At 38.2% G+C, this 21,022-nt stretch overlaps 1 protein-coding gene across 2 annotated transcripts in view; it reads right to left on the bottom strand.

The window, feature by feature from the left end:
• CDH7 (cadherin 7) overlaps window positions 1-21,022 on the bottom strand; it is a 124,882-nt gene that overhangs the window by 54,793 nt on the left and 49,067 nt on the right. For both annotated transcript variants that reach the window (XM_036876771.2, XM_036876768.2), the window contains exons 3-5: window positions 10,140-10,434; window positions 6,388-6,507; window positions 209-376 (exon numbers count right to left, since the gene is read on the bottom strand). In XM_036876771.2, the coding sequence (XP_036732666.2) occupies window positions 209-376; window positions 6,388-6,507; window positions 10,140-10,434 (583 nt within the window). The remainder of the gene's footprint in view (window positions 1-208; window positions 377-6,387; window positions 6,508-10,139; window positions 10,435-21,022) is intronic.

Raw genomic sequence — 21,022 nt, 5'->3', positions numbered from 1 at the left:
TTTGATGTGCATGAACTGGTTTAGAAATTAGGGCGGGAAAAATGAAAATGTTCAGTATTGTATTTCTGAACACCCCTGAGAAAACAAAACTGAGGGAGAATGTAGTAAGAAAACTATTTGCTTGAGAAGTATTTGGAAAAATTCCTTTAATTTAAAGACACGTTTATAGACTAGCAAGGAACAGACTGCATTTAACAAAATAGCTTACTTCGAGGAAAGCGAGGTGGGTTATCGTTGACGTCAGTTAGGGTCACGGTGACTGACGTAGTCCCCGAAAGTCCTCCGTTTTGACCAACCATATCCTTTGCCTGAATAACAAGCAAATACTGGTCTTTAGCCTCTCTATCCATGTTTGGAAGGGCGGTCTTGATGACTCCTGTAAAATTTCAAATCCCAGTAAAGCACATCATGAATCACTGTATTTATACCAGCGAAGAGCTCTGATACAGGTGGCAAGTGGCTCAGGTTTCTGCCTTTTGTTGTTTTATTTTTAATAATCTTAATGCGTATGCAAGACCAAAGGGATAGAATAATTATGTACAATTATTTTATTGCAACACACAGAAAGTAGTGTAATGTGGAAAAGCAAGGCATCTCAATACTGGACAGTGAGGATTATCTTTAGGTTTTATGGAAATATGGTTCAGGAAATACCAACTTATAAATAAAATGAACTGTTTATCTAGAATAACGGGCAGTCACCCCTGCGAGGACATGACGACAAACCGCTCCTATTTTTCTCTTTCATCCTAACAACTGAATCCCCAGTGACATGAAATCACTATAAACCTTTCAGCTACGGTCCCTACTCTCTCTCTTCTGGCAAAATAACTGAAATACTTCACAGAAAAAAGAATGAGACTGATTTATGTTTAAAAAGCAAAACACCATTTCAAACAGTGGCTCTGCTGCTGTATCTAACAGTCTGAGGGAGAGTACTATGGATGAGAATGACTATGTTCATGGAAATCAACACGAAAAGAATTGGTATGTTTTGTTGCCATTTGTTTCTGATCATTGGCAAGGAATTTTGAAAGCCCTTTAGACTTCAGATATGTCAGACTTTCACATTGCTTGATGAGGAAACAACACAATAATCATTGTTACAGTGCATTAGTTGTTTCATATAAATTACTAATTTAATTATTGTATAAGTATACTAAGCAATAATATCTAATTATGGGATGGAATTTAGTGTGTTATATGTAAATATATAAAATGACATCTATTCCTAATATATACAGTATGTATATATATATGCATACACAGAGGTAATATCAAAGGTAAACATATATATTTAATATTGATTTATATACAGACGTTGAAACTAGCAATGCTAGGCCATCTATACCAATTAAATATAAGGGGTCTGGAATCCTACTTAAACGTTTCTTGCACTTCCACCTTTTCCAACAAAGATAAAAGATAATGTCTTACATACCCAGCTAGGACTATAGCTTGAAAGATGCTGAATGTATTTTATTAAACAGATTCTAACTTTTAGGGGCAAGTCAGAATTTAAATCCTCACTGACTCAGACCTGAGGAAGAGTAAGTCTAGTACCACGGACTTCTCAGGAGCAAAACAGGGTGGTCCTTTAGGAAGAAAGGATTGATGGAGGATGGTCCTTTAGGCAGAAAATAATTGCACACAAATTATGATAAAAAGTCTTTTTTTTTCCTCATGGTCAGCATAAAAATGGCTGTATAGCCTCCAAATTTACAAAATATTTAAAACTGCCAATTCAAATTGTTTAAAGGGTGATTCTTCAGTGGACACATGTAATAATGGCCTGTTGTGTTCAAGTTCAGCACTAGTGTAAATTATGTCTATGTTATGCTATACAAGGCTTTCCTTACACTTCACAATGTTCTCATTTGGTAACTGTTTCTAGGATGAGGGGACAGATGAAGAAAGCCTTTCAGGGGTTTAAGAAAAATTTAAACAATTAATTACTGGTTCCCAAGTTTCCAAGTTATATAACTTTCATACTATCATAAGTAACCATATTTTTATTGAGTTTTGAGCACTAGCTATCAAACACAAACACAGCCACACACATACACACATCAACGCATCAATATAATAAGCACTAAATTATACTTCCTTGAGTAGGTTAACTTCTAAATTGAGGGTTGCCTATCTTGAATATTTGACCAGTCAGCATGTTTCATCTAGATAATGAAAATTAATGAGTTATGTTTAGAAAAGCTTCCTATTCAGTTTTAATTTTTATTTCCATTCCTCTCTCATTTTCCCTCCCAATATCAATTTGTGTGTGTTTCCATCCTTGCACATTTATGATGATAGAGAGAGGCCCATCCCATCTCAACTGATCAGCAAGGAAACCCCTGCGGCCTCATCCTTTCATGGTTTTGCTTAGTGGCATTATTTTCTAAAGGAAATACAGCATTATTAGGAAAGAAGTCCGGTAGTCCAAGTTACTCATCTTTCACACCTCTAATTGTGTCTTTTCAAGTGATCTGATAAATAACTTTTAAAAAGCAAAAATCATGACAAAGTTTGCAAAGTAATACAGGTGGCAAGGGTAATTTCAAATACCTCAAATATTTTAAACATATTTTTGACAAGAATGGAATAATTGGTAGAGAAATGAATTTAAATAGGGACATTCAAAAAATAATAATCTCTAAGTTTCTATGACACTTATCAGCTTTTTACTTTTAAGTATAAACTGCCTACATTTGGAAAGGAATTCTCATACATAAGATTTGATTTTCATTTTGCTATATGTTATACAGATACACACAAAGCAAGTTGTTAACACTAGATCTCTGAGTGGTAAAGGCCAGTACTGTCTAGCTGTATCTCTATGTTTTTTTGGTTTTTATGGATGATAATAATATACTTTAATTTCAGTAGTCAATCATTTAAAGCCACTTCTGATGAGAATATAGCCTTTAGCTCTTTAGGAAAGAAACTAGCTCAGATTTTTAGGCTTCCTGAATAATATTTTTTCTAGAGATGTATCATCTGACCCAGTAACCCAAAACTTTTCATTTATTATAATCTAGGTTCACAAAAACTATTACACATATGAAACCTAAACTTATCACTGTTATTGTTCAACAACTCTCTGGATTTTAGTCTAGGAGTAAATTTTCAAATGATTCTTTAATCTCCAATGGGGCACTGACAATTTTTTTTAGAAAAGCATATTCTGAACTATGGATTCTTCTTAAGAATTTATATATGTTCTCTATGTAACAGATAAGAGCCAGCTCTGGTATCTAATCTTATTTAGGAAACCAAACAATCGCTGGAGCCTGGATTCTGTACACTCAGGCTCTGGATTAATCTCAGGAGTCTAGGCAGCCACAGGTCCCAGGTAACACAGGGCTGGGGTATTCATGATGTGTGGCTTTGAAATACATTAGATGTACAAGGTGAATCTCCTCCTAATAAGTCTGTATTTCTTTCTAAACTTTGCTTGTAAGCCTCATATCATTTGGGCTATCTGTCAATGAAGCATATGACAAAACCATAAAAAGTCAGAGAGAGCCAATGTCAGCAAGATGGAAGCTTCTGGAACATGAAAGGATTCCAGAGCTGGCATCGCATGAAGAGTCCCTGAGAAAGGGGTTTTTAACCTATGAGAGGCCATCCTCAGCAAGCCCAGACAGGAGTGAGAACCCTCCACACGGTGAGCCAGACCACAGAATGGAATGTGTGTGAAGGGCATATTTGGAAGGGGCCTTTGTAATGACTACAATACTTATATAAAATTACAATGTAGCAAGGATACAGGTAAAATATATAATGCAGGTACCATGTAGTCACACCTCTTATGTTTAAGAAGGAACACCTAAGTGACAGGTGATGTTTACTGTTCAATCCATTTTCCCGGGCCAGCTTCCTGGCCACGTGACCCATGCAGGCAAGCTGGCCCTTGCTTGATTTCGTGCTCTGACAATGACATCCTGAAATCCTACTGATAGTAGAGGAAGGGGCCCGCATTTTCATTCTGAACAGCAAATTATGCAGTCAATCTTGTCATGTATCAAATAGATCAAAAAATGGTATTTATTTGCTTATAGATGAACACCTTATAATACCTCTAAGTCTTCCAGTAAGTTTGTGAACATTGTGAAGATAGGTTTCTAGGGTCATTCCATTGCCTGTTGAAGTAAACTGTTAACACTGGTTTTGGCAGCCATTCGCATTCTTGTTTTTGGGTGGAGAAATCAAGGTAGAAATAAAGGTAGAAAATACCTCTGACCGTCTGGCCTGTAAGTAGTGCTACAGATGGAATATGGGCTTGGAGGTCTAGCCTTGCTGGGTTAATGATATGTGATTAATAATGGTAACAGTTATTGTTAATATTTAAAAAAGAAAAAATAAAGTTAAACAAAATTACAAAAATGTACCTAACAGTGTTGCCCCGAGCCTATTTTTTACATAATCCTGATTTAACATATTGTCAACATTTTTCTTGTTAAAAATTTTACTTTCTCAAAAATGCTTAGATTTGGCGGTGTGGAAAATAATGTTATTACTCACACAGATAAGAATCAGACTGGCACCAAGTAAGGAAGACTAACTCAGTCTTGATTTACTAATCTCCATGCCTTTAAGGACTGAAGACTTTCCATTTTTGTCAGAAACAGATTTCTTTTGCAAAAATTGCATTATACATATTATAAATTAGCAGAAAGGACAAAAATTCCCAGGATATCTCTGCACTAATGACTGAAGAAAGAGAAATCTCAATGATCACCATGACTACAGCATTAAAAACTCTAAACAAAATTAAAATTTTCTTCATCACCTGTAATACACAATCCTTGAGATTAAAAGTTAAAATTAAGTTGGAAATACTATATATTCTGATCCCATAACTGCTGTCCAATTGCTCAGTCAGGGTCTTACCTTCCCTAGTCTTATGAAAACCTATTATCTTACGACAAAAGCTAAAAATCACAAGCCAATCACTAAGCAGAAAATATTTAACCCTTGGGATTAGTACATGCTATTTTTGAATGGTTATGTAATGCAGGGGTGTATAACTTGTGAGCAAATTGTCAGAAACTCATCAGTGTCTTTCTAGGCTGCACAGAGTAGATATATAAGGGGATGGGTGGGTGTTTGAATCTAGCCTTCTCAGATCTATCATTAAAATAGCCATGAGCACACCTGCATTCATAGGATTCACATCATAAATCAAATATCTTCATTTACTTCTCCTTCAGTACTTGCTTAATCCAAATTGTTTCTTCTCTATTTGACTTTGCAGATGGCTTCTGACCTCTACCACTTCACTGGTACAAAATATGCAATGCTGTCTCTATGTAAAAATTCTAATGAACTAGGATTGAATTTACTTCTCTGTTCATGCACATTATAACGGTCATTCTCAAAAGACATTTAAAATATTTATCCCCCACAGTGATCTGAGAATGAATTAATACTGGCATTTAAAAAATATGGAAAACAGGATAAATGACATTAAAATATTCATTTAGGATCACAGGGACTATCAAGTACTCATAGTAATAAACTTGGCTATTTGAAGAAAAATTCTCCATGATGAAGGCAACATTATTAAAATAGGGAGAAAATTTGGATTTTCATGGTGATGAAGAAAATCAATAGCATGCACTCACCCACCTGCACACTCCCTCCCTCCCTACCCATAGAGCTAGAAAAGCAGAATAGATAAATGGTTATAACCAAGATAACAGTGCTCCAAATTATAATCTTACTTAATGTTCTGTTTTGCTTTTAAAAGCTGAAAGAGTTTACATTTAGCTAACCACCCACCTATTCTATCCCGGCAGTCTATAACTCATAAATTTTTTTTCTCCTAAAATTAAAAAGTAATCATTTAATTCAGTTTTGATTTAGCAGATCATCATTAAAACTGTTAGGTTTACACTCATTTTCCTGAGCAAACCAGCCTCCAAAAGAAAAAGCTGAACCTCCTACCGAACCCTCTGGAAGGGAGGGACATTTCTGCTTGAGATTTAAATTTTACTGTGTATAATTCCTGTGTGAATTAATTAAAGGAAGCAAAACAAAAATAAAGCTTAAAGGTAAATAAATAATCACCATTTAAGGAAAATGGCCAACCCTTCCCCCCTGCCCACATTTTCTTATACAGTCAGAGGAGACAGCAGCTGAAAGACTTTTCAATATACAATATTTGTTTAATTTTGGTAGAAGTCCTAGGTAAATATAATAAAATATTCTTAAAAAGTGCTAACACCTCTATAAATAATTACCACAGTACACATATTGAGAGAAGCATCAGAAAAATGTAGTGCCTGTTATCAGTACCAATTACACTGAATAAAAATAGGTAATATGAATTCTATGCCATGATGTAAAAAAATGACTTTACAAGGAGCATCATGTTTCCGTTTTTACCTGTCTTTGGTTCCACTGAGAAGTAGGGCTGTCCCTGCAGAATACTGTAGACCACTCGAGCACTGTTGCCATAGGTGGGGTCATCAGCATCTGTGGCTGTCACCTGTACCACTGAGGTCCCTGTAAGCCACAATCCAAAGAAACCAACCAATTAGGAACTTCCAAATGCCACAAAGCATAAGAACTCATAAAATGATGAAGATCTGACATTAGATTTTTTAAAAAAATTTTCTGTTTCAAGGCACATGAAAAATTGCTATCGTATTTTTTTGTATAAAGGCAGATCTCCAAATATGATAAATGCTAATTAAACCCTCAGAAATATTTAAAGGATATGAAAATACATTGGCAAGAAAAAATAAGATTGATGATACACATTAGACAAGGATACACTCAGAATTTGATGAGGCTCAAATTTTAGGCATAGCATCCATCAGGGGCAGGTAACGAGTTTTTATCAAGAGCAATCTCTAAAAGTCTCAGTCACTGTCTGGAAGGCAGCCTGAGTAATAGCATCTGACACTCAAACCACAGAAAGGATCTCACTGTTGTAGCTAAGCAGAGCCAGACAGAGCTGAAACTTCATTACTTGAATAAAGAATATTTGATTGATCCATTTAACTGGAGATTAGGTGGCTACCTTATCTCTTCAGTATTTCATTTGCTACTTGTTTCTACTAAATGATTTAAAAACGAAAGCATGAAATGAAAATTTGAACCTACCCCCGACCCAAAGGAGGAAAAGCATGGTGACTTTAAAATTTAAAAATTGCATCATTAGTTGTGTTTGTATATTTCATATGAGTGTCATGCTCCTTCCTTGTGCTATGTATCCACTTACTTCATCTGGGAAGCACTTATTGGGATCTGTTCTTTTTCTTTCCATGTGGAATGTAATCTTATACATATTAGATACATTTCCTGTGTTTATCTATTTAAACACATGCTATTTTATCACCTATGTCCTCTCTGATGGGGATAGGATAAGTTCCTTTATGTATTCTTTTAAGCTTCAAGTTTATTTCTAACGATTTTTTGAAAATACGGTGTTTTTAATCTGGCATCTCTTTCAGATGTATTCTTACGCAGGTCTCCCTTTCTAAATGACTTAAATAAGTCTTAATGACATTTTGTTACAAATCTATTCTCTTTTGGACACTTATGATTTCCCTTACCAATTCCATTACATTTAAAATTGAGTAGATATTATGAAATATTTGTGAAATACTTTTTTTGATATTATGAAAGTATTTATAAAAATGGAACCATTTAAAAAAATCTGAATTTCTTAATTTGACAGACTTAGGCGATTGTGCCTTGTAGATGACTGGTAGGACCAAGTGTTGAATAACATACATTTTTAAATCCCTTTAAGAATTAAATTTTGATGATTTTAAAATGTTAGAATCAATGACATCAATGTTCTCTATTTTCTTTATAATGCACCATCTTTACAGCAATATTTATTTAGATGATATCCTTAAATAATGATTTATTTGAAAAGAAAACAACTTTAAACAAACAAAATAATGAAAACCATACTTCAGTAAATTTGGCTGTGTATAATTTATTCTGAAGTGTTCATCAAGTAACTTACCAGACACACACACACACATACACACACACATTCTCAGATAACTTTAAATTTTCCGTGTCTGTCTATGCTCTTCTGGCAATGAATAAGTGATCATGATGGCTTATAAGTGTGTTTTAAATTCTGTAATTAGTTGGCATGTGTTGCAAAAAAATAGCCCTGAATAGTAAACACTGAAAGATCATGTTGTATATACCATAGTACTTAGTAGCTACTGTAACTATATGATTGGAATTAAATACTTTGACAAACTATGACTCACAATAAATCCATGTAATATACTTCATGTAGACATTTATTGTTTTTAATTTTTTGGTATTAGCTCAGTAATCGCAATTAGTGTTAAGTAAATCCTGAAGACATCCGAAAATCATTTTCTAAAAAACTCTGAACCTGTTGGACTCAAATAACTAAAATAACTTACATGTGTGCATAATAATCGTGCTGTTTGATATCAGGGTGGTACCTGGTGAAGCCAAAACTACAGTGTGCATTATTTAGCCTCTAAAACAGAAAGTGCACCTTCATCCAATTTGCATCCCTATAGTCTATGTAGGAAAGGACCACCTTAGCAAGCCTATGAAGAACGCCCTAAATCCCCATGAGAATCAGGGAGTTGAACTGAATTGCTCAAACACACTTCAAAACTTCCTGTTTTTCCAAACATTACGACCTTGGGGAGGAAGACATGTCTTCCCTTTTCTCTAAAAACCTCCAAAATCCTGTGGCTGCTGTTGTCATGGTTTGCATTGCTGTTGTTAAGCAACACCGGCAGGAAGCACTTTGAGGATGCGGGCAGCAGTGAGAAAGTGTGAGCAAGCCTGTTGGGTCGCAGGACTGCTTCCACGTAAGCAAACCAAGATGAGATGCTGCCATTGTGGTTCGGAATTTTTCCTGACCACAAGCATCTATTCCACCTGCTCATTTTCACTCTGTATTCTTCAGCAGCTAGAGCCTTGGTGCCCCCAATAATTTTTCCTCTCCCCTCCCATAGGAACAGAAATCTAGGGTCACCCAATTGTGATTCCCCTAAAGGGCACATATAATCCATATATTTGCAATTTCCTCCCGGCCCCAAGCACTGCAGATGTGTTGATGGAATGCTGATGACTGAAATGACCTATATATTTTTTTAAAGTAAAACAAAACACAGTAGGTAAAATTTTCATGTGTTCAAATACAAGTTCAGTTCTTATTTAAAACAAACTTCCTCTTTCAAAACTAAAAACAACAGGAAATAAATACATAAGTCAACTGGTCTCTATTCCAGCCCCATATTGTTTATTATTGTGTAAATTCACCTATACTTGAATTGTATCCTGGCTGAAAACTTTTCCAGAAGTACCTGAATAAATGGAATCTAAAACAAAGCTTATGTTGTTTGATATAAAGGATATACTAGAAGTACTTTCTTCCTATTTTGTCCAGTAATGAGACACTATCAAAAAGGCCTTTGAGTAAAACAGCCTTCGTTATTCTTTTATATATATATATATATATATATATATATATATATATATATATATATATATATATATATATCTCAAACTGAGTATTACCTTATTATTATCATCAATTCAATATAAATTTTCATACATTGAAGTATCTGGAAAAATGACAAAAAGATCAGAGGTGGTATGTGGATGGACATTTGTGGATTCCAGCACACTCAACAATCAAACAGACTGGCTGACCCAAATGTTAGCCTGGCCCGCCACTCATGGCCTGCATGCTACCATGGCCACAGAGAGATGCTTAGAATTGTGACTCGTTATCCAAATATCAGAAGAAAGAAAGGAAAGATCATCACAGAGCTATGCCTGCAAGGATTTTCTTTTTGAACCTCTTAGGCATACATAAGCTTAGTCATTACAACATTTTTAAAAAAATACTACCTTGTAAAGGGAATGTAAGACCTAAATAATTTCTTGATGCCACTAAGATGGCTGTATAAAAGGAAGAATTTCCTAATGTTCCAGAGAAATAAAATAATGCACTGAACAACAGGACTTGGGTGCTGGCTACTAGCTCATCTCATCCCCCCTTGCCCTAAATGAGAACCGCTATGAAATACCAATGTGATTCTTTTCAGTATTTATGATGATTTAATTTTAAATAGAAAAGCACACACTGCAACAGCAGCCTGTTCTTGACTTACCCACGGGAGACATTTCGGGAACTCCTGCGGTATAGGGGCCATCCAGGAATTTGGGTTCATTGTCATTGATGTCCTGAATCTTGATGACGAACTCTGACTCCGGCTCAACGGGCTTGTTGGTGAGCCTGTCCAGGGCCTGGGCTCGAAGCGTGTAGTAGGCCTGCTCCTCGCGGTCCAGCCTCTTGGTGGCGTGAATATCCCCGGTATTCTCATCAATAATGAAAATGGAACTTGCCCCTTCGCCTGACAAGATGTATTTGATGGAACCATCTCCTTTATCAACATCAGAGTGAAGCTGGTGAAAAATTCATGTGAGATGAGATTAACTTACAAGAGAGTCAGCGATATGGAGATATGTAAAAATAATTCTTATGTCAGGCAGCAGAACATGAAATTTTATTGTTCTTGGAAAGATAAGCTGGCGCTCATTGTGCATAGTGGAAAGGCTATTAGAATGTGTCAGCTTGCACTTGTGAGCAATACAATTTCATTTCTTCCTGTACACAGTCTCATTTCCAAAGGTATTTTATATCATTCCTACAGTTAGGAACTTGTAGTGTTATTTTTGACGTGGTCCGTCCTGGCCAGTTTTAGCCATCTTCTCTGAGCAGAGCATTCACCAAGCATGCGTAAGTGGTTGGCTTGATCTTATTCCAAGCAAAGGGGCTTGCTATAGAACACCGGTAAATTTAGATCTAGTATATTATTTAAGATGCTTAGAAATCCTCACATTCTTTAAGGGTACCCCCCCCCACTCCCACTCCTTTTTATGATTAACAAGTGTGGATAGATGTCCGGCCACTAAATCAGTATCCAAATCCTGTTCTATACTTTAAAAGCTGAAGCTGAAAAAAATTACACTGCTTTCCGAAGAAGGAATTTTAAATCAGTATGTGGCAGAGTTTCAACTAAAACCTTTATTGAAATACCAAGAACTGAATAAGATTTGCATGATTAACCCCAGCATCAGCGGCCGGGCCAGCACCTACTGATTTGCATTTCCTATCTAGAACTGTCCCCGCTCTGTGTCAGGACAGTATGTTGAACAGATGAACCTTAGGAAACTCACAAATGATTACAGATTTTCCTGAACTTCATAACCTTAGAAATACAGGACTCAACCTGTCATTCCAACAATCTTTCATCCCCTGTACCTACCATCCTTCTGGACCCTGATTAAATGAAGGCAAAAAGCTAATTTACCAAATAATAAGGCTTTCTGGCTGCCCTACAAAACTACGTTTGCATTCTTTAAAAGACAAGGTGCGAAACATATGAAATGGGAGAACGTACTTGGGAAAGTGGGTGCACAAAGCATTTTCATCCTTCTGTGGTAACTGCTGAGGATACCCCCTTTTGCACCATGGATTTCTATAAGCGATTCTTCCACTACACTGTAACAGCTGTGTTTATATTCTGCTTCAGAATACTTAAATGCCTGATTTATCCCTTAGTTTCTGGAGTTTTTCGCCAGGATGAGATAATATAAAAAATGAATTTCCGGCACAAATTATAATTTAGATTTGTTCAATGTGGAATTATCTAGTGGCTCGCTGTGCCGCATGTTTATCCAGCATAGGGGGAAATTGTGTTCTGGAAATATGGTGAATTATTTAATTTTCTTAAGTCATTCTCAGGGTTACTATTACATCTATATTTCCCTCTAAGGGGGAAGAAAGCTGAAAATTATTACAGTTTGAATTAATGAGCGCTTCCTACATGCCAGGCACTGTTCTTAACATTCTACACATAGGAACTCCTTCCCTGCGCACAATGAATGACTTCATCATCCCTACTGGCAGTTGAGGAAACGGAGGTAGAGAAGGACTAAGTACTTCGCCTGTCACACAGCCATCTCCCTGCGGCTGCGCCAGGATCAGGAAAACCAGCAGCCAGGGGGAAGCCCCACATCCACCCCTAGGGTGGGAGCCTGCCTCTGGGAGGGAGCCGCTGCCCCGTGAGGGGAGCGCTGCAAGCACTCAGAGAAAGAAGCGCAGGCACCGCCCCTCCCACCTGATCCACCCCACATCCCAGAGAGGCTCAGCGCCTGGGTGGTTTCCATCCATCCATTTTACAGCTTACCAGAAGGTCCTTTCTTGGCACTAGAGAACAGCAATAAACCCTACCACCCTCAGCAACACACAGCAAAAATCTTGAGTCCTGAGACAAAAGCAGACGCTGGATGATGAGCTGTTTTAAGCTCCTAATACCTCCAGTACCACTGCCCCCCTACACACACACACTCCAAACAGCTGCTGCCCTCCAAACCCCTCCTCACCCTCATCCTCCACGGGGTAGGAGTGTCCACAGGTGATAGCTAACATGGTGTGAACACTAAAGGAAGACAGAAACCACAGTAATACATAAGTAAAATGTGGATTGTCCTTTTTAATCAAAGGTTTGCTTTACCTCTAAATCTCAGTTAGGACTTTCATCTATAGAACTAGGTATGATTCACTTAAGGAATTCCTGCCGATTCATTAGTGATACAATGTTCCTGTGGTATCCGGGGAAGGGAGAGAGGAGACTTTCCTTTTCAGGATATAACACACATTCAATCCCGGCTGATCTTCAGCCTGAGCTATGACACCCTATTTTACATTATATGGTATTGTTTGTTCATTTCCTGACAGCATAAGTGCTTAAAGAAAAAAATAGGCTCATACTGCTTGTTTCTCCAACCATTCAAGGATCAGATTTACTCCTGTTTAACACCCACACCTCTCCCCACCACTCAAACACACCTACTTCCAGAGCCCTGAACTTCACCACCCGCCACATCATGGACACTTTCCTACATCCAGCACCATCACTAGGCTTGTAATATCTGCCAGGATTCACAAGCCAGAAAATTTTGAGTCTAGGCTCAGTCAGTGTCCTTGCAAGGTCAGTGTCAGCATCTGCAGTTCAAAGTGGATGACCAACTTTGAAGTGTTAAGATGGATACAATATCATCATATGCATTCATACATTTAATCTATGAGACTGTATGCACTGTACTAATCTTAATAGATGGAGTGAAACCCTGGCTATTAGTGAAAAACTGCTCTCCTTCTGTGCTGAAAAAGAAGGCTCAGCAAAGAAAAATGCTGCAAGTGTGGAACCACCAAATGGCTTTCTTACATTACATCTGTGTAGGCATGCACGCACACACACACACACACACACACACACCCCTGCATGTACACACAATCTCTGTGGATGACTGACTAGTATAGAGTGGAGAAGAACTACCCCCCCACACAGTGAAAACCTCTGGCTGGAAAAAAAAAATTCTATGGTCCCACAATATGGTAAATAAATAAATAAACAATAAATGAAAAACAAAATCAAAAACAAAAATTTGTCCTCTATTTGGGACACAGTAGAACTCATGATGTTATGTCTATTTTACTTGCAAATATCCTTGTAAACATGAACTTAGAATTTACCTAAGCAGTGAAAGCAAAATCTTGATTCATTTATCACCAGACAAAACTCACCTGGGTTCCTAAACACTTAGAAAAATATAGGTTGAGACTCCTAAATAAATATCTATATTAAAAAATATTATATACACACACACACATATATTTTTTTGCAAGTGAGCACAATGAGGAACACAGAATCCTTGGCTGAATCTAGCTCATGATAAGCAAAAGAATAGGCAGGGATGAGAGACAAGCATTATGTGAATCCTATATGTCACTAGGTCAGCACTATGTATGGTAGCAGTGTAAGAGATATCAAGGCATGTTGGACTTCTCACAGTCTAAACAGGCCAGGAGTGCACAGCACACTACGTGCGCTCTAACATATAATATGTTGAACCATCCATTTATGGTTCCATCATCCCCTGCCTGATAGAACACCCACTCAGTATCTTTAATATGCCAACCCTTTCTTTTCATTCTATCTGAAAAATAATCCTAAAGCAAAATCTAAAAATCTTTCTTACGGACTATTACAAAACTCCCCAGTTATTCTTCATTTTTATAACTCACATTGTCTGGGCTGTCATAGTGCTTGTCAGACACTATCTAAAATATACATTGAATTACATCATACCCCTTATCAAATACATTTAATTGCTTCCCTCAGTCTAAGAATTTAACTCCAATTCCAAGCGCGGGGCTGCAGAGGGCTGTATACGATCTTCCTAGTCTCTCTTTCCCACATCTCAGAGTTTGCTCTGTGCTTGTTGGGCTCGTCCCGCCGCCTAAGCACAGCAAGCATTTCTGTCCTTCCCGACACACGTCTTCATCATCTTGTCCACCAAATGACATCCCATCCAATGCACCTTAAATCAAGCTCTCTTTTGCTGAAACCTTACCAGTTCTATGTCTTTCCATGGCATGTTGTTTGCATTTCTATGGCAGAATGCATTTAATTCTGCTTTATGCTGACAATCTGGCTTGGCTGTTTTCACATGCAACCCATTCTTTAACTTACAGACTTCTTAAGAGCTGGGTACTTTTTACCACCACGTTCCACATTCTCAATAAACAATTTGTTGTTTCAAATTGAGTAAATTTATAATCCACTTTATAAAACCGTAGTGATAGTTTTGTTTCAATTTCTATCCTTTTAAGTTTTAATAACATTAGGCATAAAGAAAACAAACTGAACAAAGACATCCTGTAGCCCTAATCCTCCAAACGGTCTAGATGGAGCTCAGATAGATACCTTGTTTGCACGCCCACAGTAACACTTGACACATTGTTTTGTACTTGGAAGTGTATACAGGTTTGTGTTCCCCACGAGACAGACAGACAGACACACACACACACACACACACACACACACGCAGGTTTTATAGACCCATGGAGGTCCTTGGATGACAGACTCTCCATGTCCTTGATTAGTTTTTTATCTACCATTTACTTTTTAATTGAAAATTATAAATACCCAATCTAAAAAGAGATGAATACACTGTAGTTCTGACAATTTTCTTACATCTATTTAATCGAGGCCCTGATGTAAACTCTCTGTTCTAGTACTTGCAATTCATCTGCTGAAAGTCTGAAAACAATGAATATTCCTCAGTTTAGCAAAGACTGAGGTGAAAAATAATTCAATATATTGATCAACTTTTCTTCCCTCTATGTACACTTTAAACTCTGCTTACTTGATCTTACTGATGATTTTGTCTTGTCTCTTTGACTCACACATATAAAGATCTGTACTTGGACTTCATTGAACAATTATGACAACTACTTGAAATAACATAGTAGAATGTGAGGCACACAGACAAATGGCTACAATATCAGGATTATACTTTTTAATGTCTTGCCTTTGAAAATATGCTAAGTTTTCATGTCACAAAAAAGAGCAAATCTAGACATAAGATAAAACTATTGGGAAGGAGATATGTTTATCATGAAAGCTTTGACACTAATAAAACTAAACAAAAGCCTCTGTAATCCTCACTGACCTACATACAGTGAAGATGGAAATCATTATAGGTTTATATTCTATTATTCCTTGTAATGAACATTTTAATAAGAAAAATACAAAATGCATTATTATATAAATAGAAGTTCATACTGCTACTGTATTTGTGTACAAAAATGGAGTAATGATGGCTGAGGTAAAAAAATAAGCACATGCTCCTTTGAGCAGTATGTTAACCAACCTAATAGTTGATTTACATTGAATATTAGCAAAGGATTTCTAAGGTGAATTTTCTACCATTGGTTTACTTATCATACATTCCTGATTTCTTAAAGTTTAAAAATTTATTACTATTAGATCCCAAGCAGTTTATTCTTACTGAATTTTTACAAGGTTAAAACTTTAAGTATAGAAGGCAGGTTTAAACAATAATTGGTAGACATAAAACTGCTTGAATATACACAATACATGTAAGTTTTCTTTTCTCATTATGCTTTTTAATAGATATTTTCCACATGCCAGTAGATACCATCTAATTATGAAACTGGAGGAAACACTACAGATGAAAACAAGAATATGAGTCATTTCTTTCTGGTTGATGTACTCCCAAGTTATAATTATCATTGTGGTCCAGAAAACGTATGTCACAGTAATGTAAAGCATCTTTGCTAAAGATGTAGGCTTTAACAAGTATTAGTATAGGTATTCATTATTATCCATAGAGTAATACAGGAAAGGGAAGAATTCAATTCACTGCTAAGGAAGTGCTCAGATAACATTAAAATTGCCAAGAAAATCTCACTTTTTAAGACCAATGATAAATATAAAAAAAAGAGGGACTATTCAGATTGCTTTTAGTCTCAGAAAAGAGTTTACACTAACTCAGTGGTGAGGGACATCATTCTGGGGCCTCAGCCCAGTTACTTGGTAGCTGGGCAGCACCACGCTTGGGCACTGCAAGGGAACCAGAGGGATGGCCGCTGAGCCTCCACTCTGCTCCTTGCTGTGCTGCCTTGATTGCTCTTCAATCCCAGTTCATCCATCTGTTATGTATCAGCCTCTGTAAATGTACACTTGGCCGTGAACACTGAAGTGAAGATAAAATGAAATAATGCATTTCAAAGGGGTTTATAAAATGCAGCGTTCTATCCATATTTGTAACTTCACGCACAATGGTACAAAAGAATTGTCTGCAGTGCTACGGAGGAAAGATTTTGCTTTTGTTTGAAAAAGTTCTACATTTGTGCCTACAGCACGGCTACTCAGAGCTTCAGGACAGGAAGAGCCACATGTTTTTCATCAGGACCCAGTGGTAACAACTCAGAAAAGCATTCTCTGTTCAACACAGTTACAGGCACCTCCGTAAAGAAAACTCCGCAGCTCTCATCTCAGCCTCTCTCCGATCCGTGTGTGCAGGCCACGTCCAGCACTTTCAAACGACTAGCAATCAGCCTTGAGCCAAATTCCTATGGATTAAAACTCCTCCTCACCCAGAGTAACTGTGAGCATATTGTGTTCTCCTCTTCAGCGCTCCCGTGCAGCACTGAGCTCCAGGTTCTAAACTCCATGGAGGGCACCAGCATCAGTTAGTAAAAAGCAAACCCCTGGAAAGGCTAAGATTTTTCTCAGGAGGACACACTCTTACTCTTGCTTCTCATATGGAAGCTGGTTGAGCAGAAAATGTATGTCACAGGAGGCTACAGCAGTGACCGTGAAGTGCGGACACCTGTCCCAGTTGGCGGAGGTCTGGAAATTGAGAGGAAGGGCTTAGCAGCTTTCATAGTCATTTCACGGAGTAATTTTAATGCCTGTTGGACCTCATAACAATAATGAAAAAAATGGGGATTGAATTTTATCTAAGTAATTCTTTTTCCGTGCAGTTAGAAATATATTAGGTGGTCACAACAGTGTATGTTCTATATTCCTAAAAACATATAAACTTGCAACCAACCAACCAACCAACTTGGCCCTTCACTGAAGATCAGTTGAGAAGCACTGATCCAAACAGTGGAAGCTCTTTGGAATGTCTCGAGGCAATAATCAATCCAAAACTTTTTTCCTGTCCTAACATTAGGGACAATATTCGTCACCAGGGAGGTACAAGGCGATATGAGGGCCATCCTTAAAACTCGCACAGATGTTTCCTCTTTGGCATTCATGTATGCGTTGCAGAGGACAACAGCATAATGTTTGCAAAATATTCCTTGAAGTCTTCTGCATTGCATTGCCTCGTGCATTCAAAAGTGGCAACAATAATAGTTAAAACAATGGAAATACAATGTTGGAGTTTTGATTTGGGGGAGAAAAGTGCAACATTTGTGTAACTTAAGAAGAGAACAGTCTACACTATCGTATGACTTATGATAGAAGAAATAGAGTGTCAGATGTAATACAGAAATGGGAAGTTGAATAGAGAAAAGGAGCTGGTCCAAGAGGAGAGCAGAGACTAGACATTCAACACTTAACTCATTAATAGGATCACAGTAAGGAGGGCTGATGTTTAAATCCACAGTAAGTAGGCACATTATTTGTAATTTGTGATCTCTGTCTGATAAACTTGTTTCCAAGTATTCACCACTGAGTATTTAATGTTTGTCTAGTTAATCCTTCTGACATCTTTATAAAGTTACAAGTATTCCTTCAGCTGTTATTAAAAATATGAAGTGGAAAGTACCACTCGAGCTATTATACCTGGACCACAGGGATACAGCTGGCAGCATCCTGGCGCCCAAACTGGACTGTCATGGTAAAATAAATGGGGTTTGAATTGGGCCTGTTTCTGTCTTCATCTAGAAACTACTATTAAAGATAAGTTTGGAGTATCTCCTATAGGCTAGGCGTCTGGGTGTGTATAGGTGAAGATGATAAGGGGCAGGGTGGTGAGGGTGACCCTAAACAGTCTCCATCTCCAGGAGCTCACAGAGATTCTCCTGGCTGTCCATGGACCAGGCTGAACAATCTACTGAAATTCTGATGGGCACAAAAAGCACCTACCAACTGCCAAGGATCGTGTGATAGGAAAACCCACCAAGTTCAGGGGGTGCAGTACTTTGTCAAGAATTGATATTTAAGTTGAGACCAGAAGGCTGTTACTAAGAATTGGTCTGGCAATGAAGGGTGGAACTTGATTTCCAGGAAGACACATGATTGTACGATGGAAGACACATGACTGCAAGATGGAATGAATTCCCTTTCAGAGATACACTCATACACAGGATCCACTAATTCATATGAATTTTCCATGTGACAAAGGAAAGAGGCATTATCATATCAATACATCACGACCTACAATTTGTAAACATCTGTTTAAGTAATTAAAAAATTTTAAAAGACTATGGACTAGCTCGCTGATCATAATGTATTGTTTGGCTAATAAAGTTATTACTTTTTGAAATTTAGTCTGTTGGTTTCCTGTATCAGAATTACCCGGGAAATTCATCAAAAGTGCCAAGTTCTGAGCTATCTTCAGTCTAACAGAATCAGAACATTGTTGAGTTGGAACCAGGAATCTGAATTTCTAACCAGCATCCCAGATCAAAGACTTCTGGCCTAGCAATACCATTCACATACACACAAATCTGTTAAGGCCAACAGTGTCAGCACCAAAAATAGTTCGGCACTTCCAATTAGTTTATATTTATACTTTTTTCAATATAAAATTATCAGACAGTTCTCTGTGTCTTGATTTTTTAAATACATTTAACTCAAAACAGAGCTGTCACTTGCTAACTGCCAATGGTACAGGAAGAAAGTATACAGTGTTTATTTATATATCCATCAGATAGCATGTGACACTTTAAATAATGGCTATATTTAAAAATAAACCACTCTAAAATTATTTCAATTTTCCATCAGAGAGACAATTTTATTTTTGACATAATTCATGTTTCAGGAACCCTAAGAAGTATGAGAAGGTAATTTCTAGGTTATTAGGTGGGACTGTGTTTTGATGATGCAAAGTTACAGTGTGTTATTAATATAAACCATATTTTCTGTATAGAACCAGTTCATACTACCAAGATGCAGGGATGTTCTTAGGCTCTGGGTACCCCTCTGGGGCCAGAAAGATGAACTAAGGACAACACATGTCCTACTTATGTTTTACATGAGTACACCGGTCAGAGGCAGGAAGACAGAGAAAACACTCAAGGTAGTGCAAGAACTAGAAGCAACAGCATCCGGGACACTTTCTATTGGTCTATATGACTCATGTCTGCTCAAAAAAGTTTAACATTTTCAACTATCTTATGTTTGTGATTAAAAGGTTGGAAATATAAAGCAAACAAAGTGGGAGTAAAAAGAAAAGATTCATGACCTCAGAGGTCAATCCAAAGAGATCACTCCTTGAGGGGATCTGTGGTGTGTCACCCCATTCCACCCACCTTCCCTCTGAGGGCTGAAACATTCATTTCATCAACTGCTGGAACTGCGAGAATGGTCCTCTCGGAGGCCATAGCACTGGCTGTATGAAAATTCACCCTCTCCTGGAGAGGGGTCTCATCTAATATCATGGAGCTTCCTGGGGCAGCTGGAATATACAGGAGCAGGAACTGAGGGTTACAGTGGAATGTCCCTGTTACCCTCATCCCTCCCGACCCACTCAGCTCGTTTGCTTCCCACCCTCAGAGCAGGGCGATTCCACCAAGTTCATGGTGCTCCTTCCCTGTCTCTAGACACCCAGCACCAAGGCGTCAGTGCACAAGGAGAGGCACTGCCATCCTTCAGGTGCCAGTGGCCTTGCTCACCAGGAGGGGCGGGTCCTGTCGCATGCTGTGGGGAGGAAGAATGGGCTTAGCATCTGGGCACTTGGGCGTCTCTTGATACTCCCTTGGCCCATTTTGATGGTAGATGGACAAGTTCAGAAATCTCAGCCCGGGGCACGATGGGTAATGAGAAGTCCAGGGCCTGCAGTTCATCCTACTACCTTGTAAATTCCTCCAGGAGGACTAACACATCCCTGTAGGCGGTGCTCCCTGACCTGACTGCATGAAGCAAATGGATGTGCGTGATGGTCAGCAGGGGACACCATGGAAGCAGCCCAGGTCCACTGCCTACCGGACCTAATGCAACAACGACAGTGCTGGTGGCTAAGGCCTTCTCCAGAAGTTGTCAATTTGAGGAAATTTACATTTCTGGTAAACTGCAAAATTGGCAGAGAGAGCCTCTTTAGCAAACATAATACTTATTTCGGGGGCATCCCAAATACAATGACTAGCTGATGGGGGACTTCAAACCTCCTCCTCCTCCTCCCCTAATTCAGGGGAACTCTGAAGGGCCTTCCCAGCGGCACAGCTCCCCCAAGGTCAGCCAGGCTCCATGCTGCAACTGTATTGCAGCTCAACCCCTCCCTCTGCCCGATCCTCCCTGCGTCCCTCCCTGCCTCCCTCCAAGTGTTAATGTCACCAACGCACTCCAACAGACTCCCCGCAGGCAAATCCTCCACTCAGAGCCTGTTTCCCTGTAGACTTGACCAGCAACACGCCCACAGGTAACTAAACTCAGTAACTAAT

The sequence above is a fragment of the Manis pentadactyla genome, chromosome 6 (genome assembly GCF_030020395.1).
Source record: "Manis pentadactyla isolate mManPen7 chromosome 6, mManPen7.hap1, whole genome shotgun sequence".
NCBI classification, from domain to species: domain Eukaryota; kingdom Metazoa; phylum Chordata; class Mammalia; order Pholidota; family Manidae; genus Manis; species Manis pentadactyla.
Note: the sequence above shows the minus strand (reverse complement) of the source record. Positions and strands in the feature narration are given on the sequence as shown.